Source organism: Bemisia tabaci, chromosome 4 (assembly GCF_918797505.1).
Source record: "Bemisia tabaci chromosome 4, PGI_BMITA_v3".
In the NCBI taxonomy this organism is placed as follows: domain Eukaryota; kingdom Metazoa; phylum Arthropoda; class Insecta; order Hemiptera; family Aleyrodidae; genus Bemisia; species Bemisia tabaci.
Window position 1 is genome coordinate 38,685,820 of NC_092796.1, and position 25,164 is coordinate 38,710,983.

The 25,164-nt window shown below is 41.1% G+C and overlaps 1 protein-coding gene across 6 annotated transcripts in view; it reads right to left on the bottom strand.

The window, feature by feature from the left end:
- LOC109031550 (zinc finger protein rotund) overlaps positions 1-25,164 on the bottom strand; it is a 291,268-nt gene that overhangs the window by 107,017 nt on the left and 159,087 nt on the right. For all 6 annotated transcript variants that reach the window (XM_019043126.2, XM_019043127.2, XM_072299817.1 and 3 more), the window contains 2 exons: positions 18,134-18,182; positions 4,542-4,783 (listed from right to left, as the gene is read on the bottom strand). In XM_019043126.2, the coding sequence (XP_018898671.2) occupies positions 4,542-4,783; positions 18,134-18,182 (291 nt within the window). The remainder of the gene's footprint in view (positions 1-4,541; positions 4,784-18,133; positions 18,183-25,164) is intronic.

Here is a 25,164-nt window from a genome sequence, read left to right on the forward strand (position 1 = left end):
TCGAAGCGAGACCCGCGATGACACACGAGCCTCTAAATGCCGCGTTTGGCGGGTTTTAACCCCTTCTCGCGAGGGTCCAGGAGGGTCGTCCGCCACTTTTGTATCGAATTATGCCCCCTCCTTAATTGAATCGCGTGTGCTGGCTCGGCTTGGGCCGGGGCGAAAAAATATTGGGTTACAACTCACCGCGGCCGATCGTGTGTGCGGCGCGTTTTCAGATGATAAATATTAATTTTAATATCGGTTTTTGACGGATCGCTGTTTCGCCGTTCGGGGAGGACTCTGTGGTTGCGGGCTGAAAGGACTTAAGTAAAATTCTTGTCAGCATTTTCAATATGTCTGGAAAGTGTCTCGGCCCTTCGAACGAAAAAATTAATGTAAACAGTTTTAAAGCCAGGCCAAACACTGAAAAAAAATTGTCTGGAGATATTATTTTGACTTAAAGCGTCGTTTCTCGTCGTCAAAATTCGATTTTTGTGAATCAAATCCGTGCGGATTGAGTTACAGAGACGATGTTTTGTTATCTTTGTTTCAACTTAAAAATAACATTACCAAACAAGGTTTCTTTCACTAAAAAAAAACAAATTTTGTCGACAAGAAACGATGCTTGCGAAGTCAAAATAATATCTTAAGTAAAATGGTTTTCAGTGAAGTATGCAAAATTCAAGATTTAAGAATTTGATCGGAAGCAAAATGGAAGTTGAGTTTTGAAAAAGGGACGAGAAATTCACAAAAGAAGAGCATTTTAAGATTCGAGAATTGGGAATTTTTAAATCATACTCTATGATGTAAAATCGCTGGAGTATCGCGGAACGCTTGCGGCACGAAGCACTTCAGGAGGTTGGACTATGAAGCAGTTAGTTAGAAAAAGTCGACAAAACTTTGTTGAAAATTTTGAGCTTTAGGTACGTTATGACCTATGGTCCCATTTTCAGTGATTAAGGGCAATTTTGAGCGGAAGTTATGGTCCCGACCCGCAGCATAAGTAGTTCAACACGATATGTATTACTTTTAGAATTTAAAATTTCCCCATCATGAGTCAACATTTTCCTCCTTTGCATTCAATTTTCCAGGTGACTTTTACTCTCTGAACGGGGTAACCCGGTGCTCGATTTACAAATATGGTTAGTAAGTTTGCATCTCCTCTTGAATTTTCTGTTCAATCGCAAATGATCGCCTTTTTTTCCTCTTGAACGAAATCAAAAGTGGCTCAAGGAAGTAAAAAGCAGTGACATCCGACGAAAAATGAAGGTTTTCGGACAAAAAACGGCTGAAAAAATTTCAGGCGACCAGAGGCAAGACATCGGCCAATGCGGAGTTATCAAATTTGATAGAAATTAAGAAGGAAACGCTGCCAACGCCGGAACAGTTCGTAAGTCTGTCGAACGAAGTTCGGCGAGAAAGTGCTAAATCCGATTCTGTATGAGCCCTCGATACCGTAAACTTACACTGTTACCGAGGTTCACGTCAGATATGTGGATACCACTCTTTTCCAGGATGTAATTCATCGGCAACCTTGGATTCCTAAAACTCGTCGTTTATTGACAGTGAATTATTGACACAAGTAGTTCGATCAACGATGGACAAAACCGAAGGTTCATCTGCAAGATTGCCAAACTCTCGAAAAAGTATTGATTAAAATGGAATCAAACTTGATCGCTGAAACTGAAAATTATTTAATGCACAAGATTACTTGAAAACTTAATTACATTGAATTGGTACAGTTTTTTTTTTTTTTAGTTGAAATCAGTATTTTCGTCGTTTAGAAATCTGAAATTATTAGATTTTCCAGTCTCGTCAAAGTGGACTCACACCAAGAAAAAGCCCGTGCGTGTGTCTTATAAAACGGTGTGTTCATTTTTGAAGTTGAGAATCAACTATAAAAAAAAATGTTCTCCAAAAGATTTTTTCAAAAGAATCTTGTATATCTTTTACCATATGCTTGATCAATTGGATTTTGAAAAATGCACTTCTTGGGGACACAAAAAACACCATCCGTTTCTTAATCTTCGGGCAAAAAACCATTCAGGCATTATAAGATACAAAAGAGGAAAGTGACCCAGTTCTTGAGCTTTTTTTTAAAATATGCAAAGTTTAGTTTTTGTATGAAAGTCATATTTTGTATTTAATCATTTTTTCCTCTTTAAAGTCTGAAGCCAAAAAAAAAGTTTTTACGACGATTGTTTGATCGAAAAGAATGTTTTCTCAATAGTTTCATTGTTGTAATTGAATGGCAACAGTTTTTCACACTAGATCATCAGTTTTCCCAACCTAGCAAGTTACCTGTTGAAAATCCTAAACATCAATAACGATATTCTAGACAGCCAACGGTATTTGGCTCATTTTGTTTGGTAATTTTTTCCCCTCCCTCAGTTTGAAATGACTTTCCTCCTTCCATCAGCTGGCTTTCGTTTTTTGTCATTTATTTGAGTCAATTTGGTAAAAAAATGCATTTAAAAAAATTTAAAATAACAAATAAAAACAAAACAAAAAATCAAAGAGCTCGAATCAGTCCGTGTAAAAACACACTAAACCGTTAAAAATTCCTCGAATTTTATTCACGAAAATACGAAAATCATGTTACGTTACATTACATCATATACGGCGAGTTACGTCAAATTATACTAACGTAACGAAAACAACTTTAACCTTGCCGCATATTTTTCTACTATCTGTTACTAAAAAAGTAACATTGCGACTACGGTACAACGTTTGGTCCTTGTTACAATGTGGTATTGTTATCGGAGCCGCAGCATTTCAAATTGCACCGAACTATTTGTCACATAAAGGTTTCATCCTTTCCATCCAATTAGCGGCGCCAAATGGATGGAAAGTTGAGCGGAAAGTTGAATTTGACGTCACATTCAAGCTTTCGTACAGTTTGTTATCAAATTGTCGTTCACTGAAAAAAAATCTCGGTGTATTTAGGTACTAAGAAAAGGGTAAAATTACCAAGAATTCAGGGTTCTATTTGACCCCAGTTTTTTCTTGGTAAAATCACCATTTATGGAATTGGTAATTTTACCGAGAAATCTCGGTAAAATTATTGAACTTTCTCGGTAATTCTACTGGACCTTGGTAAAAACGCCAATATTTTTTATCGACTGTGGTAGAATTACCGAGATCAAATGGCAAAGTTACCGGGAATTGATTACCAATAAAAGTGGTATTCTTGCCTGAAAAAAACAGTAAAAATACCAGTTTTTAGGTAAGTTTATCGGTCTGTCTTGGTAAAATTACCAATAATTGGTAAAAAAAGTGAGATGGTAAAGGTACCAACGGACCTTGGTAAAAACGCCGAAATTTTTTTTTTCAGTGCAGCTTTTCATTACGACAAGTTGCATTCAAGAGTTTAATGACAAGTTTGATAGTACGAATTGGGCTCCATTTATCAATATCAATCCTTAGATTCTGCTACATGGTATCTTCTTCCACCATGCCGAAGAAGTGATTTTCGTGGCTCAGTTCGGCAACCCCCGCGACGACATCGCAATATGGGAAAACGAGTTTGGAATCCGAATCTGAATCAGCACGAAACTTCCCGAAAGCGAGGGAAACAGGGGAAAGAGCGAAGTGGAGCGAAGTGAGCCAAACCAGTATTTTGGGTGTGAACAGGGAATCTAGTTTATCGTTGTCGCCGCCATCGGTTCCCACCTGGTTTCGGTTTTCGTAACGAGCCGACGACGAGCGACTGCCCAAAAGTTGTCATCGGCGAACGGCCATCATCCGCGGTTGCCGGCTTGCGATTAATCGATTGATCAGCCATTTAAACCTAGGAAGAAGAATCGATATTCAGGATAACCCTTGATAATCGATTCTTTACCATGACTTCAAATGGGGATGCGTCGATAGTCGATCATTCACGCATCGCCACTTGCGGTATCGGTCGTTGCTTTGCTTTGTCCGCGATCGAAGCATTCTCTAATTATGCTCGAATCCTCTTGTTAGCCGGCGCTGATCCTCTTTCCATGCGAGGTTGCCATTCGGACAACTTTAATTCATAAAAAAAAATATCATGAAAAGGGGAAATTCAAGACCTGGTGAGCACCGGCCATCAGGTGTTGCTCTGATTGAGCATGGTGTTCTCCTCCTTAAAGGACCCTTTCTCCGCTTCAGTTAATTTGTATTTACTCGACATTTTTTCATTACTGAAATGACAAAAATTACCATTCTCAGGCCACTGGATTCCCGTTCAACACGAGAAGAAGTCCCGCACCCTAAGTACCCTATAACTTTGGAACAAATTGAGATAGAGACTGAAAAGTTTGCGAGTGCCCCTAGGTCGCAGGAAACAACTTCTGGGAACCCTCGACATTTTGAAGGAGACACCCAGCCACCAAAGTCCTTCATCCTCCCAAAGCCCTTCAGAGAGTTGGCACTTCCACATTTCCTCTAAAACCCCTGTCGCCATCCTTTCATTGGGCGTCCTCTTTGTCTCCTCCCAGGGGGAACCCAATCAAGCATCTTCTTCGGCAGCCTTTCTTCCATAGAAAGAGGGATACATAGGATATTGTAAGGGAATAAATGAGGATTAGACTTACCGAAGGGCACATTTTACATTGGTAGCGCCTATTGGAGCCGTTCTGGGTGACTATGTGGTGAGGGTCGGCGATGCGAGTTGGCTGCGGGACGACGAGCATGGTTGAGGGCACGGCGCCCGTGGGTGGCGAGCAGGAATTGCTCGCAGAACTATGAGATCGGGGCACGGAACTGTTATATACAGAGGGGGTCGTTCCACCGCCACCCCCGACACCGTCCATTCGACCATCTTCCAAACCGTTTCCTGAAACAAAATAAAAAATATTTACCAAAAAATATACGTATTCAACCCATGGGCGGATACAGACACTTCCAACGGAAGGGGCGTGAGGGGGGTCCCGAGAGCTTTTCTCCGGACGTCCACTGAAAAAAAATCTCGGCCTTTTTACCACGTTCCGTTGGTACCTTTACCATCTCACTTTTTTTACCAGTTATTGGTAATTTTACCAAGACAGACTGGTAAGCTGACCTGAAAACCGGTATTTTTACAGTTTTTTTCAGGTAAGAATACCACTTTTATTGGCAATCAATTCCCTGTAACTTTGCCATTTTATCTCGGTAATTCTACCGCAGTCGATAAAAAATATTGGCGTTTTTACCAAGGTCCAGTAAAATTACCGAGAAAGTTCAATAATTTTACCGAGAGGTAAAATTACCAATTCCATAATTGATAATTTTACCCTTTTTTTAGTAAATACACCGAGATTTCTTTTCAGTGTCTCAGTCATAGAACCTGCTGCAATTAAACGAGTGAGAATAAAGGGTCGAAAAAAAGTATAGTGGGAAAGAAAAATTTAGGACAAATAACCTCGCGTCTGTTTAGTCTTCCTTGGAGACAATCGTGTGGAAAGCCTATAAGTTCTCATAAATGGAACTTTCTGCAATTCGATAAATCGTTGCTAATCTAAAGTAAGGGCGTATCTCTATTTCCATATGAACCGCGGAAAGCATGCATAGAGCTATACGGACAACAGGGTTCACGTGGAAATAATTGAGATACGCCCTTGTATCAGAGCAGGGGCAGCAAAATGTGCTTGATTCTGAAGGGGGAAAGAGAATGTAAAGTTGCATATTGTGTCCGTTTTTTGGAAAGCAAATCGGAACGTGGTCCGGTCGAATCAAAATTCTCGAACTGGTTTTTGGAGCTGAAGATGAACCGTAACGAAAAAAGGAAGAGCTAATAAATATAATCATACTCGTTATTTGTAATTTATTTGGGCGCCGGATACAAGGATTTTTTCTCTTCCTCTTTCTCTGGAAAGACTTGCAATCGGAAAGATTATCAGGAGAGAGTGAGAGAGTTTAATTGGTCAAACTTCGACAGAACAGAATCGAAACCAAGAGAAATTTTAAATAAAGAAAAAGTTTGAAGTTTCCGTTGACCACAAGATTCGGTGCCAAAAATTCTCAGTATTTCACGCGTTCAATTTTGTTCTTCCCCTCCATTTTAAAATTGTTGTTGTTGTTGCTGTTCTTCTTCTTCTTCTACAATCTATCAGGACATAGACTGTTTGTCAGGTCATCTAGTACCAACCACATCAAATCATACGTATTTTAAAAACAAAAAAAAATCGGTTTCTATAAAGGACTTGTCAAATCAATATAAATGTTAGCACGGGGTTCGGACTTTTGGGACACCCTGTATATAAAATCTACAAACGCGGCTGTATTTCGGTTATGATCGTTTTGTTCCGGTAGTTTTATTTATAAATTTTATAAACAAGGCATTTCGGACCAGAAAACTAAATCGCCTACGAAATGTATCAAAAAAGTATCGGAGACTTTAACGCCAGGGCACAAAAAACAACGAATTTTTCAGGGCAGAATGTAGCGTAGTGTTCATGTAAAATAATGAAACAAGAGATCAAATTGGACAACGTCTGATGTAGTTAGGCCAAACCTGGTAAATACCGTCCAAATTTAGTCTCTCATAGTATAAAGGGTGTCTGAAAGTTAGTGCGCTATAATTTGGGAATTATTTTTTTAGGTCAAAATTAAAGTTTTTTGTTATGTTTTGTTTTATTTCATGCGATAGTTTCTCTTTTTTCCGGCGTTAGAGCTCCAATTTTATGTATTTTTCCCCAAATTTGTGTTTTTATAGCTTCATCATTACGTCAAATGTTTGTAAAAATTGGATATTGGAGTGATTTTCACCGTTATTTTAATTTATTGTGAATTTGAAGGTCTACGTTTTAATGAAACGGAGATGTGCAAGATCTTTATATTAAACATGGGCGTAACCTTTTCACTGCAGGGATCTTGTATACCACCTTTTCATGGAAATGTAGACCTTTGAAACCACATACTCTAAAAAAACGCTAAAAATTATAACTATAAAATCGAATTTTTATTGATATTTGATACGAATTTCGAGGGGAAACGAACACAATTTTGATGAATCTTGGAGTAAAACAAACTTTTCCAGAAAACTTTTCATACAATAAAATTCTTACTTTGACCCTAAAAATGTATTTTCAAAGAATGGTTCATTAAATTCCAGATACCCTGTACAGTGTCTAGACACGTACAACCAATTTTTTTAAGATCGTTAACAAAAAATCTCAGCGCGGTTATGATTATGAATGAGAAAAGCTTAAGGATTGCTAATGTTCCGCGGTCAGGAAGCACCAAGACTCATGTCGGTGAAAAATGAAGAACGGTTCAATAAAACTCTTATCATACTGTTACCATAGACATCAGCAAAACTCGTATACATTTTCAGTGTAAATGCTGAGAAATACTTCGTGTTCAAGCAGCCTTAACGCCCATCAAGGACTCATGCCTCGCAGAGCTCACCATTTGAGTCATTAATTTTTGCAAAAATTTGATGAATTGTAGATTGTTGCAAGCCGCATTAATTTTAGCTGGAATAAATTTTCTCCCGGGACAAGTCGGTCTATTTTTTCATGAGTCGATTTCAATAGCGTAGCGTGCTTCACGATATATCGATTGATCTGTCATTTAAACGTTTGGAAAAAGATCGATAAACTGGGTGGTCGCAACGGACACCTTAACAATCGATTCTGTACCATAGCTTCAAATGGGGAAATATTTACGCCTCACCTCTGGTCGACTTTTTATTCGGATCTTGAGTTTTTTGATACCATAAGGTTGGGCACTCGGTCACACGAGTTCAAATGAAATCTAATAGTGCGAACATTTTATTCTATCAGATTTCATCATTAAGAACGACCAGACATCAATGCACAGAAAACCGTCAGGAAATCAAGAATCAACAGCCACGGAAGTTAATTTTATCTTGCATGCCTCTACCAGCAACAAAGATTTGAAAAACTGCAGATATTGTGGGAAAAGGGGAACATACGTCCTCTTTTCGTTCTTTTTGGCTTTCCTTCTTATTTTCTCCTTCATTCTCCTTTTCTCATGAGCGGGATTAAGATAGGCCTTCTTCATAAAATGTATGGAATTTTGCGAGACAAGTGGGCGACATTTCTATCGTCTTCTTAAATTGAAGTTCAATTGATTAATTAGTGGTGAAAACAGATCAAAATTACTCCCAGAACCTGCCAGTTTTCAAATTACTACCGAAAACACCTCCTCAACTCACTTTTAGGGAAGAGGAATCCCCGTGTCGACATCGACCTATTCAGATAAGCAATTCTTTCAAATCAGCATCACTGATTTTCTTGGTTTAAATTCATTGTAAACATCAATCCTAAGTGAGGCGAAATCGATTGTTTTACATACATCCGAATGACAGAAAAACAGTGTTTCTTACAAATTAAGAATCGCCAGCAATACGATTCGAATAGTTTCTCATCGCACTCATCATTAAATAAGCTCCAAGGTATAATACAGTAACCGGACCGAAAACTTGTTGGTGGTATAAAAAAAAAAAAAAAAAAAAAAAAAAAAAAAAAAAAAATAGTCGCGCGAAAACGATGCCCGATAAGACCCTGGTCCAAGCCACCATGCGCCCTCCCGACTCCAAGATCTCGTTCATTAAAAAAAAAACCTCGGGTTTCGACTCGGAATTACATCATCGATCCGAGTTCAAAAAGCTAAAAATCGAATTTTATTAGTCATTAGGCTCCTGATTGAGAAACGAGCCGGGTCGAAACAGCGGGGGGAGGGGGCGGCGGAGGGAGGGAGGGGGGATCCGTACTGGACAGAGGCCCGAAAACTAGAGCTTGCACGTGGAGGACCTCTCGATATTCGACGGATCGGATCGGACCGATGATATATCAAGTTGCTGCCTCGGGACTGTCAACCGCGTATCTGATTACCATAAGAATAGGCCGTTTCACTCCTTCGAAAAAATCATTTTCTCGTGTTTTTTCGTCAAAAAGCCTCACGTTGGCGCGCAGCATCGCACTAATTAACGATTAGGAACCGAGATCGAAGGCAAACCTCATCTTTCGAATCTCGGTCAGCTGTTAATTCCCCCCTCCTCCCCCCGATATATTCTCACGCCAAGTCGCGCACCCCCCTCCCTTCGCGTGGTATCCCCCCCCCTCTAGCCCCCCTCTTCTCGGACCTCTCGATGGTCCCCCGCATTAATCCGCCGAGTTTCCACAAACCTGGAATCACATATTTGACATTGTTTTCAGGAATTGTACGGCTCCGCAAGGCCGCGCCGCGCCGCGCCGCACAGTGGATCTAGTCAATACGAGAGGTCGGACAAAATTCGGAGACTTTAAAAGCTTTTAACTCCGTTTATACAAAACTCTGCGGTTTTAAAAGTGGCTAGCTTGGTTTTCTTTGTAAAATTTTCCTTTAGAGGCCCCCTCACAATTTAAAATGTGACGAAATAAACATCAAAACTTACTGCAGTAGTCAAAAATTTCATGACCGACCCCTCTGATTGACTCGATCCCCTGTCCGCAACGTCGGTCGTTCTTCGACTGTCTTTATATACCGCTGCCGCTGCCGTACAGTGGAAAAAGGCAAAGAAAGAGGTGGAACTTTTGGATGCTTATTAGTGGTGTGGCGTGCTTTGCGATGTATCGACTGATCTGTCATTTAATAACCTTCGGAAAAGAATCGATGAACAGAGTGCTCGCGATGAACACCTTGATAATCGATTTTTTACCATAGCTTCAAAAGAGGAAATATCGATAATCGATCATTCACGCCTCGCCACTGATGTCAATACATTCGTCAATACAAAACGTAGAGGCTTAAAGGGACCCCATCGATTTTCGCGTAAGATGTCCTTCAAAAGGCACTCATTAATGTGACAATATAAACATCAAAGTTTAAAGTTTTTACCAACATTTTAGAACTTTTTTTTGGTTTTTTGGGTTTTTTTTTTTAGTTTTGTTTCCGACCTCTCCCGAAGGCTCGTTTTTTCCACTGTGCACCGGGCTAGGGTAGAACGCGGATCAAGCATTCGAAAGTTGCCAACCTTCTTCAGAATAAATGTTCATTTTTTTAAGGTGTATGCGTTTTTCCCCTTTCGATATTTTCAGAAATTTCAACCAAAAATTGCGAAACGAAAACTTTAAATGGTTAAGAATGTAAGTCTTCACTCATTTCCTGAAAATTCGTATTTCATCGGAGAAAATTTGGCGACTTTCGAATGCTAATACGGCATTTTTCCGTGGTGGTTTGTGGCCCGCCTTCTCGTCGCATTCAGCATTGTCGAGTCTCTGGAAAATTCTAGGAGATCCCCGCAAATTGTTGTATGTTTTGCCACGATTTGGCAACTCTGCTTACATTGCCCAATCGACGTCATCGCTGGTTGGATAACGGTCCGCCCGTGCCTCCCTTTTTTTGACGATTTTTTGTCGACCTGTGTCTCGAGTCGCGCACGGTGCACTTATCTGCCCTCCTCCGCAAGGACAGCGTAAGTGTAAGGAAAACCTTGCGTCTTTGCGCGGTTTTTGAGGTCATTCAGAGATGCTATTTTTAAGGCATAGGTTTATCGGCGCTCCCTCTCTTTCTCTTCGACGCTGACTCAATATCACCTGAAACCATACTAAACCTTTCAGATTATGTTAATGCGCATCAATTAAAACGACTCTCATGAGATTATTGCAAAAATAAGATTTATTGACTTGAAAAAAAGAGAAATTCATGTTTCTGTTTAAAACCTCGGCAGGACAAACGGAATTAAATACGAGGATTTGTAGTTTTTTTCATCACAGACAAAGAAAATTACAAGTTTCACGAAGACATACCCTGATTAGTTAAATAACACCGGGGAAAAAGTGTTAGGGGTTATAACCCCAAATTGTGGTACTACCTCAATTTTTTGGATGATATGGTCCTTTCCAATTGATTGTGGTAGCACCAGGTTGTGCTTTTTAAAGTAAATATGCCATCATGTTATCTTCTTGGGCGAAAGATCGATAACCGACAAACAAACAGAAGTCAATAGTTCAACAAAAAAAAATAAAATAAATACAAAATTGTCATGAACGTTTCACAGACAGCATTGGTAGCGATGCTAGAAACATCCACATACTAGAATAGGTAAAATGCCCCTCTGTAATTCCGGTCGTTAAATGAACGCATGTCTTTTGGTCAGATGAGCCTCTGGGTTCAGGTATTCTTGTGTATTTAAGAGCTCATCCAAAAGAGAGCAAGTTCTCCTTCAACAAGGATGGCTTGTGAAAGTATCGACAGCTCATCACGGCTCTTCAATTCGGAGCTCAAACTAAAAGACAGAGATTTCGAGAGGTCGGATTCCTCTCTTTTGCCGCCGACTGACATTCTCAGGCGCGCGAAATAACTTTGTGCCTGCGACGTTACCAAATCGGTTGAATCAAAATCTGTTCATAGAATTTTGTTTGCTTGTGGTTGAAAATGACACCCCTTTACCCTGCGTAATCGAAAGAAGAAAAATCATTTTCTACGTGAAGAATGTTCCCAGAACCAAAATGCTCCTGCATGAGAGATTTCATATACAAGAGAGAATATTGTAAATTGATTCTTTTTAAGTGCATTTTGGCAACGCTGGACGGAAATTCTGCAGAATCGCGTGAATCGGAAATGGAGACATTTCACACAAGAACTGAAGATGTAAGCTGTGTTGCCTGCTGTCTTGAAAACTTCCTCATCTCGTCGAGAAAAAAACTTCGTCCACAGGACACACTGTAGTTTTTGGTCCGGCATGAAAACGAAGCTTCCATTCAGGAAACCAAAATTAATTATGCTGAAATTCTTATTCTATTCCAAATTCGTTTGGCCCTTTCATTTGCTACTTTTACCCGGGACGTGATGTTATTGGCGTTGCTTGACAGTCATTCTCATAAAATCTCGTATGGGTTTTCTGACTCGGGACATCATCCTTGAACATCGAAAGAAAGATAGAAAGAGGAAGAAGAAAGAGAAGTAGAAGAAAAAGCAGAAAAGGAAGGAGATGAAGTTTAAGAAGCCCGGAAAAAAGTATCACAATCTCAACTTACTGTACTACTGGCTAATTTTGGCGCCAGATATAAGAATAGTTGCACCAGTTAGAGGTAAGATGGAGCCTGCCCAAAGTGTGGTTATTGGATCAACCATACCTCTGATGTCTGGTGCAACTAATCTTATATCCGGCGCCAAAATGAGCCATTTTTTTGTCCAAAATGGATTCCCTGACTTTCTCTGACATTCAAATTAAACTTCCACTTTAGTTTTGGTTGCGGTTGCTTTTAGTTCCGGTTGCCGCAAATTACTTGACTTTCTCGGTTTTCCAGGCCACCGGCAACCCTCGTATTAGAGAGTTGGATGCCCTTTCGGGCCTTAAGAGCTCCATACATCGATTGTCCACTTTCTGACTCGGGACACCATCCTTAGACATCGAAAGAAAAATAAGAAGAGGAAGAGGAAGAAGAAAAAGAAAGAGAAGAAGAAGCAGAAAAGGAAAAATATGAAATAGAAGAAGCCCGAAAAAAAGTATCACAATCCCAACTATACTCCTGGCTACTTTTACCTTGCTTACTACTATAGTTTTCCCGGTCGACCTGTTATGTCATCGACACTATAAAAAAAAAAAAAAAAAAAAAAAAACTTCGGCCGCGGAAGCCGTATTTACGGGCCACATAGACATACCGTGCTCGTTCCGGGCGCAACACCCAGAGCAGTCGAAGCCACGGCTTCAGCACCTGGAACTTTCGGTCTCTGAGCCCGGAAAGAACGCTATGTCTATGTAGCTCGTAACTTTTTCTTCCGTGTACATATTCTACCTCGGGTGCGACGTGACGCGATTCCGCCATGCGAACGGCGACCGAGCCGCGAAACGACCCGACACGACGGCGTGCCCGGGAGCCGGGGAGCAACGCCCATCGGGGGCTCGGCCAATACCGGCCGCGGCTTGGCCCCGGTCGGCGGTCGCGGATGCTGGGCGGGCGGCCCGGGCAGCCCCGGCACGAGCCGACGAATCTGAATACCCGATCGCTTCGATCATCTCCGAACGCGCCTCTCATAACTCCGTGCCCGATGAGCTTCGCTCGCTCGGCCGGCATACAACAAACCGCCCCGCCACGGCGCTAACATGGTCGCTGGACGTCACTCGCTCGATCCCGGGCCACGAACCGACGCACGACGCCTTCATCTGACGAACTAGGCAAAACGAGCGCACAAGAGCAGTTATAGTGGTATCCAAAGAGTGAGGATGAATCGATGCTAGCAATGCAGTGTAAGGTATCTTCACAGGGAGAGACACTTTATGGACACTTGGCCCCATGGAGAGCTTATGGCCCAAAAATGGTGGCTGTTTTTCCCCCTTTTTTTACTGGTTTATTGGCTTACACTCCGTTAGGACCTACATCCATCCAAACATCCTCAAAAAGTGACAATATTAGCGCTCCGGTACATTGCGAATCTATCGTACTCCTAGATTGTGGCAAATTGATTCGCCTTCATCTGACGATGTAGGCAAAACGAGCGCACGAGAGCAGTTATAGTGGTATCCAAAGATGAGGATAAATCGGTGCTAGCAATGAAGTGCATTGGTGCGAGTTGATTCCCCTTCATCTGATAAAGTAGGTAAAACAAGCCTCAAAGAGTAGAAATGGTGGTATCGAATGGAAGAGGATAAATCAGTCCGGAGATAATCAGTCCCTGCATCCGGAGCAAAGAAATTCCATTCGTGACACTGATATGAATTATGCTATCAAGAAACGCCATGAAAACATTAGAATCTTGCAAAATGTCTCCCACAAAATATTTATGTTTTAATGAAAATTATGAATATGTTTCTCCGAAATTTTTTGATACCTGAGATCGAATTGCGGACAAAATTCTCTGATGAATCTTTTTCAGTACGAATTAGGTGAGAGGGGATAGTCCGTGCTATTTTCTGCAAGATAACTATGTTACGTTTCGGACACTTTCAAACGAATTTCAAGGTTAGAAATCATCACTAAAGGGTACATCATTTTACTAAAGAAAGCAGTAAGTATACACCGCTCTGTTGAGTAAAGTGCCGTTTCGTCTCAATTGATATACATTTCTGCGCGACCATTTCACTGCTCCTCATCAAAAAAACTTATTTTCTGCAAATAAGACGAATTTCGCTGTTAACTCAACCAAACAGTTCACTTAATTTAAATTAGTAAAAAGGGCTTTCCCCTCACGAAAGAACGTAACTTAGCTCCAATGTTGCTTAATGTTCCCTCGCAAATTTTGTATCAACCATTTAGGACAATTTTGAGCATTTTAAACTGAAAATTTCACTGAATTTTCCTCAGATTTCATGCAAAAATCAGAAAATTTTGGATAAAAATTGCTCAGGCACATTTTTGTAAAACACATAAACTGCTTTAATCAGTTTGGCACCCTTGCGATGAAGCTGCGTTCCTTCGTCTGGGAGACGACGAAATTTAAAGCCAACTTGATTTTGGAAAGGGCGTTCCTCATGGCTGTTTTCGGTAAAACGGCAGCATTAACTCCAGTGTATCGATGGCGAAAGTTCCATGTTGACTTGTGCCGTGTAAACTTGGGCCGAAACGCGTGAAAAAATGACGCTTTTTTGCCGCGTGAACATTGAGCTCATCACGCGCGCTTCCGCTCAATGCCATCGCGATCCAGTGCAACGCTGCACCTTGAAACCGAAATCCAAAAGCAAAATGACTAGGTCTCCCGTTCGAGAGCCGCGATTCGGAACACGGCCGTATGCAGTTTCGTTCGGAGTTCGCGTGAAGCACCATGCGAAAACTGCAATATCTTCCCGGTTCGCGTTTTTGATAATGCAGATGATCGTGGTAATTAGCCGAGCTCACGATTTCGCTGCGCTGAAACATGCGCCCGAAACGCATCGAAAGGGTATCGCGTTTGAAAGGCGTTCTGGCGTGTTATTTTCGAGCAGATCGCGTTGAAGTTGGCGTTGACTTCGACAAATTACCGTCGTCTGATAGACTGATTTTACGGTTACGTCCTTCTGTGATCGTCAACATATTGATCAGGGCCGGATTTAGGGGGTGGCCACATGGGCCGCGGCCCATGGCGGCAAATTGAGGAGGCGGCAAATTTTGCAATTTTTTTAAATGTAGCTATAAAGAAAATTCAGAATCAGAGAAAAAAATTACAAACGAGAAAAGGTGACAAAATCTCTCATTTCCTGAGAGTGTATTTCTAATTTTTTCGTCTTTTTGTGATAGAATAGACAGCATCATTTAATTAGTCGAGTTAAGACTTAGAGAGAAACCGAACACGGAATTTGGTCTGGAACGGCCCGGCGCAGAGAGCAATGATGACGAGAACTTGAGATGCAACGGAGAAACCATCGGCGCGGCGGTCGGCATGTAACACGTATTAGCGCCTACAAGACTGCATGGATACTTCACGCATTGCGTCAAAGGCGGTGCGGTCGTTGCGGGCAGTAGCGGGCGGTGTGAAACGCATGGCGCCTGCAAGTCTGCATGAATACTTCACGCATTGCGTCAAATACAGTGCGTGTAGCAGCGGTCGGCGTGAAACGCATAGCGCATACAAAACTGTGGGAATACTTCACGCATTTGCGCAATACTTCAAGAATGTACGCTGGGCCACGAATTTTGTGTTGCAGCACATTTAGTAGATGCCGATTTTGTCTCAATATTCCAATCGGTGCTTGAGCAAAGCTACTTAGATACTGATAAATATACTTGTGCACGGGTGTTACTTTTGGTTAATATATATATGAAGTGAAACACAAACCAACACAAATTTTGTGTTAATTTTGGTACAGTTGCGGTGAATGTATTGCAAAAAACAATGAAGAGAATAGGAAAATGCAATCCTTTAATTGCGACGATTGTATTCACCACTGGTTTTTCATTTAACTTCTTCGAGAAAACTAGCTGACATTTTATTTTGAAATTGTCAACCGAGGCCATTCCAAGGCCAGGGTTATTGTGTGTTATACTTCCCGTATATTAACCAAACTTGTGCATTGAAATTACTCTCTGTTTAGCGAGTGTCCTCTCAGAGAACTCTCACAACACTCAGTGACATTTTTTTTTTGCCCGACTACAATATTGTGGCAAACTAGAGCAAAGCTAATTTATATTTTTCCGTGATCCGCGGATGGGTTGAAAACCCTGACAAATGATGTAGGTTTAATTTTATTACAGGATGATGTCAAAATTGCAGTAATAGTTCCCAGTCGTCGCGTTATTTGTGGTAGTCCAAGATACTAATGGGTTTAGTCCGTATTCATGACTATCGTGTATCTTTTTTTTTTTTTTTTTTTTTTGATAAAAAAAGGATGGATATAGAAATTCCAAGAAAAATTGTGTGCACATCCTTCTGATCCTGGCGGATACATATCAACGAGGATATTTGAATGCGGGTGAAAATCGACAGCTCAAAAAAACCGCACAAACCGAGAGGACTAGACGATTTCGGACAGCCGCAAATGATATTAAGGCACGTTTGTGGACAAAGAGTGCTAGGTGCTAATAAAGCTCATTTACAATTCCGTTATAATTAAATAAAATCATTCAGCACACGATACCTCGTGTGAGATTCGGTTTGGAGCGGTACACCATTCATTAATTATTAACCGCTAATAATTAGCAGTCACGTTACATAAAACTACGCGACGTTGCAATATGCTCACAGAAAACAACCTTAAACGCTGAAAAAAACCCGATGAAAATTTTTAAAAAAAAACCACTGAAGTATCTTAGTAAACTAACAACCGCATTCAATGCAACTCTTTCCTGTTTCTTATTCTGCTCTGAAAAGAAAAAAAAAAAAATTGGATCTAGAGTCCAGACTCTTAAAAACATCGACAAGAAAAAGTACTCTTGATTCAATCAGAATCTAGCTTAAATCAAGAACCAAGCCTCTTGATTTCAGCGGATTTTGTTTTGATTCAAGCAAAAATCCGATTGAATCGAGAGAATTTTTTCTTGTCAATGTTTTCAAGAGTCTGGACTCTAGATCCAATGTGTTTTCCTTTTCCAGTGTGGATGACCTAGAAAAAAAAATTTCTCATGAGGTAGCCCGTGGGCCCGGGGGTCAGAGGCAGATCCAGACACTTAGAGTGGGGGGGGGGGGGGTAAGGGGAGTCTGGGGGTTTCCGCCAGAAAATTTTCGAAATTGTAAAGCATTTAACAAGAATTTTTAATCAATTTCATTAGGAATAATTACCAAATACAAATCCTTCTTCTTCTTCTTCCCTACATCACCCCGTCTCTCTCTCTCCTATTTTTCTTCCTCCTTTTTTGAGGCGAACGGGGGAGGGGGATTTAATCCCCCCACGTCCCCTTCATCTGCCATAGCCCGGACCAGGATACTTCTTTCAAATTACCTATCATGATGGCAAGAAAACAGCCTCAACGGTTTGCTTTGTTTAGACAGGTCTTGGGAGGGGTTCTATAATAGTTTGGGCGCCTGATCTGGCGTCTACGTAGCGGCGAATCGGCCGACGCCGCGCGCGGCGGACCGTCGCGTCGCGTCGCCCGACGAGAAAAATTCGCGCTTCGCCTATTCCACCTATCCACCTAGTTGAGGCGATGAAATGTTAAGCGCAAGAATAAATTATGATGTACGATGGAATGGAATCAAAGCGAGAGATGTGCCGGTCGGATAAGGATAAGCCGGAGATACTCATCTTCTCGCGCTGACTCCCAAGTCCAGGTCCCAGCGGCCTGGAAACGACCTTGCGTTGCGGCCACGAATTTTGACCGTCCGATTTTTAGCGGATCCCACCACTCATCGTTCCCTTTCTTTCGTGGCTTAACATTTTGGAGGATTGTCAATACGTCGTTTCTCTCACGAAAGAACGTAACTCTGTTTCAGTGTTGCCAAATTTTCCCGCAAAAAAACCACTTTAACCGGGAAAATTTTGGGAATTTCTAATTGAAAATTTCACCGATTCTTCTTCTGCTCTATTGCAGAAATCAGACTGATTTCAATCAAAATTGGGCAGGTACATTTTTGTAAAAAATTTGTTTGTTTGAGTCAATTTTGCAACCTTGCATTTGAGTTACGTTCCTTCGTTCAGGAATCGACGGATAGTATAATTAGACCCTCAGTCGTATGACTAGGGGTCGTAAGTAATTTCTTAGACATTAAAGGCTGCTTATGACTGATGAAATTTCTACGACTTATTAAGTTTAAGTATAGCGACTATGAATAAGCCCCTGATAATGATTGACCAGAGGACTCTTTCCCTCTTGCTTTATAATGATGGGAAAATAGAAACTGTACTCACCTTTGAGGACCACTTGATTCGAAAGCTGATCATTGGCGCTCATTTTTGCCTGAAACATAAATTTGAGCTCAATTAATGAATGAAGCACCTGGAAAATGAAAGGAAACACTATATCAACAGGATAGAACTATATTTTTGTTTGATTGCGTGATAAATATAGTAATTTTTTTATTCCTATACTCAATAACTTCTGTGCCTTGTGAATTTTTATCTGCATAAGAAAACCTCTCTAAGATAATTGGTATTTTCGTTGACCAAAAGGAAGTCTGGTTATCATTCCACGGAATTCCAATGTCTGAAAGAAAATTTCCAAGCGGGATCAGACGTTCCTATCTCCAAGATCTGATATCCATCCGTGGGCATAAATTATTTGAGGCAGGTGCAAATTTCTTCAAGACTGGTCATACAGGTGGATCTCAATGAGCAGACTTAAAATCAGAGACTGAGTTTTACGGAATATGGCTCATAGGAAAACACTTGTCATATCAGGCGAACACATTTTTCAATTTGATTACGCTACAAATGAGATTCACAGAACAAATTTCGGATGGGAACCGACGAGAAGTGGGGAGAAAAAGGTTGTCGGAATGGAAGGACGGATAAAAAAATTGTTCAGCGCGGCCGATCCAAAAAATTGTGAGAATGCGCAGCAGCTTTGCCACGCCCACATTATGTAATGGCGGATCGGCAAGGCCGCAATTTTCCTTCCTCCTCCTCTTCTATTTCTGTCTCTTCCTTTTTGTATTCCTCATCGCCTCCTGCTTCGCCTCTTGATGGAGACCAGTGGCGAGACTAGTATCGACTATCGATACATTCCCGTTTGAAGCTACGGTAAAGAATCGATTATTAAGATTTTCGTTGCGAACACCCTGTTTATCGATCCTTTCCTATTGATATAAATGACAGATCAATCGATGTATCGCAAAGCAGGCCACGCCGCTGATGAAGACGCGTGTAAAAATTCTCTCTGATGTGAGTATTTGACGACCGAACCAACTTGAGAGACAATAAAATAGCGTTAATTAGAGATTACGCTGTTAGAGCTGCCTCGGTGACAGAAAATCGCGTAACTACTGCAAAAATCTAAGTTGGATACACGGTTTTTATTGGTCGAACATCCAAATAACGCGGCAAATGAATGGCAAGTCCGTTGATGCTGATTCTCATGCCAAATATAAATCTAATTATTGAAACTGATAGACAAAGTGATGGACAAAGAAGCCAATGGAAAAATAGAGCAATCATATTGGTGGAAAGCAAGTGGTTGCAACAACGGTGCAAAAATTAATTGACTATAAGTAACGGCGACCCACGAGAGACCCCACAGTTAGTCCATAATTTCCCCCTGAGTCTGTAAGAACCACCAGCTTCAACCAACAGGATCGCTTCATTCTATCTTCGTTTCTTTGTCCATTGCTTTGTCTGTAAATCTCAATAATCAGCCTCCTGCAGTTAGTTGACTTTACGCTCAGTAGAAACTGTAAAAACTTACGTCTAATGTTCTCTGGCTAATGCTTTTGACTGCTCTGACTAAAATTTTGGTCTTAATTATAATAATTTTTGTTCGTTGCTTAGAGTCTCGTATTTTTTTTCGAAGACTTCTATTACTGGAACTGAGATTTGGTTCCTAAAAACCGACCGAAACCTTGTTCCGAAAATTTTGGTAATCCGAACGTTTTACTCTGACGTTCAATTTTACGTACAGTAAAAGCCGCTTTCACAGCGCTCTCTGGCGTTCTGCGACACTTAGTCCCCAAAGTCCCTTATCTTCCTATAGCCTTTCAGGAAGTTGGCACTCCTTCATTCCCCCTAAAACTCACTGTCACCACTTGTCTCTGGTCACCACCCTTTTACTGGGCTTCTTATTCGTCTCCTCCCAGGAGGAATTCATTGAAGCATCTTCTTTGGCAGCCTTTCTTCCACTGCTTTTCAGCACTCCCTGACGCTATACAATACTTTATACCACCATTGTCCCCGATCGAACCATAACCCTTATGGAATTGAGCACGTAAACATTTCCAAATGTATCCCATCCTTTCACCCTTATGACGTTGAATGAGAATCAATAATCAACCCTTGCATCGGACATTATTTTCCACTGAGTAGTAGAATCTAGTGCGGATCAATCACTGGATTCCTAAACTAAATTGACTAGAACCACAAATGCATGTTCGAGAAATTTCGGTATCCTCCACCTTCTTATGGAAATATTCTTTCCTATCAATTCAGCTCTTACTTATATTACCGCCCATATAGACAGACGTGTCTGCACACATGAGTTACAAATATGTTTCCGTTCTTATCCGCCGCAGCTTAGGCTACCACTTTGAATATTAATGGTCAGCACTTAACTTGCAATGAAATTTGAATATATAGAACTCTTCGAGATTGATGTTTTATCAGACTCATTCATATAGGAGATAAGTCCTTTCTCAAAACGCTCAGTGTAGATAGAAGCCTAGAGCTTAATGGCATCCAATTAAATCTCCCATTTGACGGCAGGGGGCTTGAGTACTGAATGACGTCATGCGAAAATGCCTCGACGCGTCAAAGCAACATATGCTTGTTAAGTTTGTTAAGTTTTTGTTGATACATTGGAGAAATAAAAGGCAATTTTTTTACGTAACAGGGAAAAGAGGGATACAACGAGACATGTTACAAGTGAAGAGAGATTTTTTTACGGTGAGGGACTCAGACCTACGTCATGGTTGCGTGAAGAAAGGAAGGGTGGTCTGAAAATCAGAATTTCAATGTGACACGATCCTACCGAGTTGGCGAAAACGTCGAACAAGCAATTGGAGGCCTCCAAATTTCCCCCGGCGAAATATTAATGTTTGTTTGAAGCTATGGATATTTTTCTTTGATAATTTTAGATGCACTAGATAAAACTTCGGTTGACTCCCCCTCGAAAGTTAAAGGAAGGACTTTTCCAAGTTTTCCAGCAAATGTGCGATTCGTCAGAGGAAATTCGGCAAAGCCACGGTTGTCCCTTACACGGTTCTTCCTCGGGAGGATTATCGAATAACACCTGTCCTGTCCATTCGGCACCCTTCGTCCGCGCACTTACTCCTCCCCCTGTTTGTGCCGAAAGAAGAAGAAGAGGGAAGAAAAAGGTCGCGGAAAAAAATCGCGACAAAAAACTCGGGAAAAAATGGCAGTCAGCGCTTCGCACGATCGAGACCAATTCGGGCGCTAAGGTTGCACCGCGGCAGACCTACATTCTCAAGGTCAATCCTCAAGAGCCCGAGCGGGGGGGGGGGGGGGGGGACCAGGAACGAACTTCGAAAAGTTATGTCGAAAAACTTCGTCACAAATGCACGCCGGTTGGCGGTGTTAATTTTATGTACTTTTCGGCTCGACACGCTCGTTCGTCGGAGTTTTTTGCCTTTCCCGAGTGGTTCGACCTTCGCGCCCTGTTTTATCCGCTCCTCGCGCGGGAGAAAAACGAGTGTGCACCAAGTCGATTGCTGTACTCGTAGGTTATGCCTTTTCGTGTCGTTTCGGCGCACGAATCGGGGTTTGAAGATGTGCCGCGATGGCGTTGCCGTTCTCGAGTTAGAGTTGCGTTTTTCAGAGCTGCGGGCTGATTGTAGAAATTGGTAAACACACCGATAGACAAAACTGAAAAAAAAAAACATATTGGATCTAGGGTCCAGACTCTTGAAAACATTGACAAGAAAAAATACTCTTGATTCAATCAGATTTTTGCTTAAATCAAAAGCAAATCCACTCAAATTAAGAGGCTTGGTTCTTGATTTAAGCAAAAATCCGATTGAATCAAGAGTACTTTTTCTGGTCGATGTTTTTAAGAGTCTGGACTCTAGAACCAACGTGTTTTTTTTCCCAGTGAAAGATGACAAAAAGGATATGGAGGGATCCTGTTGGTGGGAGCGGGTGGTTGCAATGGACAAAGGAGGTGGGGGATGGAGAAACTAACGGCAACCCATACGAGTGACCCTTTAGTAGGTCCATCATTTTCATCTCTTAGACTATTAACCACCCATTTCAACTTAAAGTATCGCTCTACGCTCCTTTTGTATTCTTTGTCTATCGCTTTGTCTATCAACTTCAACAATCAACCGCGCCATTAGGGAAATAGTTGGATGCCATTAACGTACCTGTACAGGGCAGTGGCGATTCTTGCAAATTGGCAACACTGTTTTTCCTCTACATAAATGTATGTAAAATAATCGATTCCTGGCGGGACATCTTGCCTCACCTAAATTCGATATTTTCAATGGATTTTAATAAAGAAAAAAGAGTGTCGCCAACTTGCATCTGATACAAAGCGCAGTGGCGAGGCGTGAATGAAAGATGATCGATATTTCCCCATTCGAATCTATGGTAAAGAATCGAATATTAAGGTGTTTGTTGCGAACACCATGTTTTTCGATACTTTTCCTTAGATTCCACTGACAGATCCATCAATATATCGTAAATCTCGCCTCGCCACTGACAAGGAGAGTACGATTACTGGGTCTCGACAAGGCCCTTTTGTTGAAAAAAAATGGCGACAATTGTGATATGGGGAGGAAATTGATGCCGATCTTTGGCGGTCATCAACTGCTGCAAATTTTTCAAAGATGAAAGAAATGCTGAACACCGTTTGAAAATAACTTCATTGGTTTTAATATCCAATGGTTTTAATATCTAATTGGTTTTATTGGTTTTTCCCCTCCCCCTCCCTCCAGTCCGGGCAAATTTCCTAAACTTTTATTCATTTTTCTTCGTTTGTATGTCCGACTATCTCCCAAAACCTGGCGACACCGCTTTCAATTTCCAAATTCTATAAGGGGAGGGAAATCCTTTCATCACGTTTAATACACAAATTAGCGAATTTCCTAAAAACTTGACATCTCCGGACTTAAAGCATATCACCGCGATCCAACGTTTGAAGAGTGAATGTTGCTCGTGCAAAAAGAGCCGGAAAGATATTCCAGGCAGGTTGCTACAGCAGCGTGAATAATAGCAATTACTTAATTAGCTAATTAATAAAATGAGCAAGTTGAAGTGTCAAATTGACACCCAAAGCTATTAATTTAAAAAAAGAGCCAAAAAAAACGGCAAGAAGAATTTTGAATCGATAAAAGGAGTTAAGAATAAAAACAGCCTTTGGTCACATTTTAGGGGTTAATTTTAACCATTATCTTTACGCATACGTCTGCCTCATTTTAGCAACAAAAAATTGCGTAAAAAAAAACATTTTTTACCCTGTAAGATTTGATGTATGTATTTTCTCAAACTGGTGTAAATCTATTAAATTCGAAATGTATCAGTAAAACTGTGTTGCCACCGATGCAGATAAAACAAGACTCAAATTCGGATTGGCCACTGATAAATTACTTCACCTTCTTACTTCTCCTGACCTATGCTTAATTGCTTAGGCACAAAAATGTATGTAAGGTGAACCTCACTTGTATCAGTGTTTACAAAAATTTGGGCGTAAAAAGTGCCTAGAAATTCTAGACCTACCCGTGGATATCAGAATTCATCATTTGCAGTTAAAAAACTTTAAAAAAAATTTAAAAAAAGGATATTCAACATTATCTGCCAAAAAAGTTGAAAATTTCATGACTGAAAATTGAAAATTTGCAGAAGGTAATTGATAGCGCCGGATCAGCTGAGTTTGCTGTATTTTTTGTGAGGAATCAGATAAGAGGAAAACAGATCTAAAATTTAAATTTACGTATCTGTGACGTCCTGGAGCGGCGTTCCCCATTCTATCACGTGTATTTTGGTAGAGTAAAATTATAATCTGACTCACTCATTAGTTTTTCAATTTCAAGCCTGAGCATTTCCTCGTGCTCAGCTCTCTCAGTACCTAGTTTCCATTCATCAATGAAATCCATCGAATTCCCGAAACCTGCAAATTTTGGTTGAAGAACTGTAATATTCACTGGAAAAAAAACACATTGGATCTAGGGTCCAGACCAAAGACAATGTCTTTGGTCCAGACTCTTGAAAACATTGACAAGAAAATGGACCCCTGATTCAATCAGATTTAAGCTTAAATCAAGAACCAAGCCTCTAAATCCGACCGGATTTCCTTTTGATTTAAGCTTAAATCTGATTGAATCAAGAGTCCATTTTCTTGTCAATGTTTTCAAGAGTCTGGACTCTAGATCCAATGTGTTTTTTCTTCCAAAGTAACCTAACAACCCCTACTGGTAAAAAAAAAAAAAAGAACTGAGCCACTCATGGTTTCTTTAGGTGGCGTTCTTATCGTCTTTATGTTGGCGAAGCGTCAAAATGAGGGAATCTTTTAATCGTCGAGGCGACTATCACTTTCTAAAAGTGCAACTTTTCAAATCGAACTTTCACGGACGACATCGGATCGGATCGGCCGGATTTCACGAATGTTTCCTCGTTCTCGGAAACGATCGTCTGATCCCACCACGACCGAAGATCGGCTGCTGAGGGAGCGAGATCGTCGAATTTCGTCTCGTTATTTCGGCGCGATTACCCGCGATTAGAGCCGGATAAATTCCGCGTCATTATTTGGCCGAAAAGCGCGGAGACATTTCGTCGTCCGCATATTTCCATTATTCCTCCGATCCGACGCGACGTCTAATGACGCCTCGCAGCTGCCGCGAGATTTCCTTGAGAAATTCTGCCTTTTTTAGGAAAAACCGCGCATATCCGACTCAGATCCGTTTCGGATGCGCGGTTTTTGGAGAGAAGGGCGGAGATACGTACTGTAAGGCCTGGAGGTTGGAATCAGGGTCATTCGGTGCTGAAACTTAATCCAGCCAGCGCGATCGCCAAATTCGTCCAATAGTGAAAGTGGCCGGACGCCTGCATAAATTGGAATAATTTAATCGGTTCGAGCGTTCGACACAGATGTGAACGGTGCAGTCCGGAAACCAATCCGGAGCACTTTGCCGTCACCAGATCCAATAAGAGCTTTCGCGCTTTGAAAGAAGACACACCTCGTGGAATCAAACTGCCGTGTGCTGATGAGAGCGGTAACTCCAGAAATGAAGTTTGAAAAGAGTCGAGCGAAGTACCTTTAAGCCGGAAATTGTATAAGA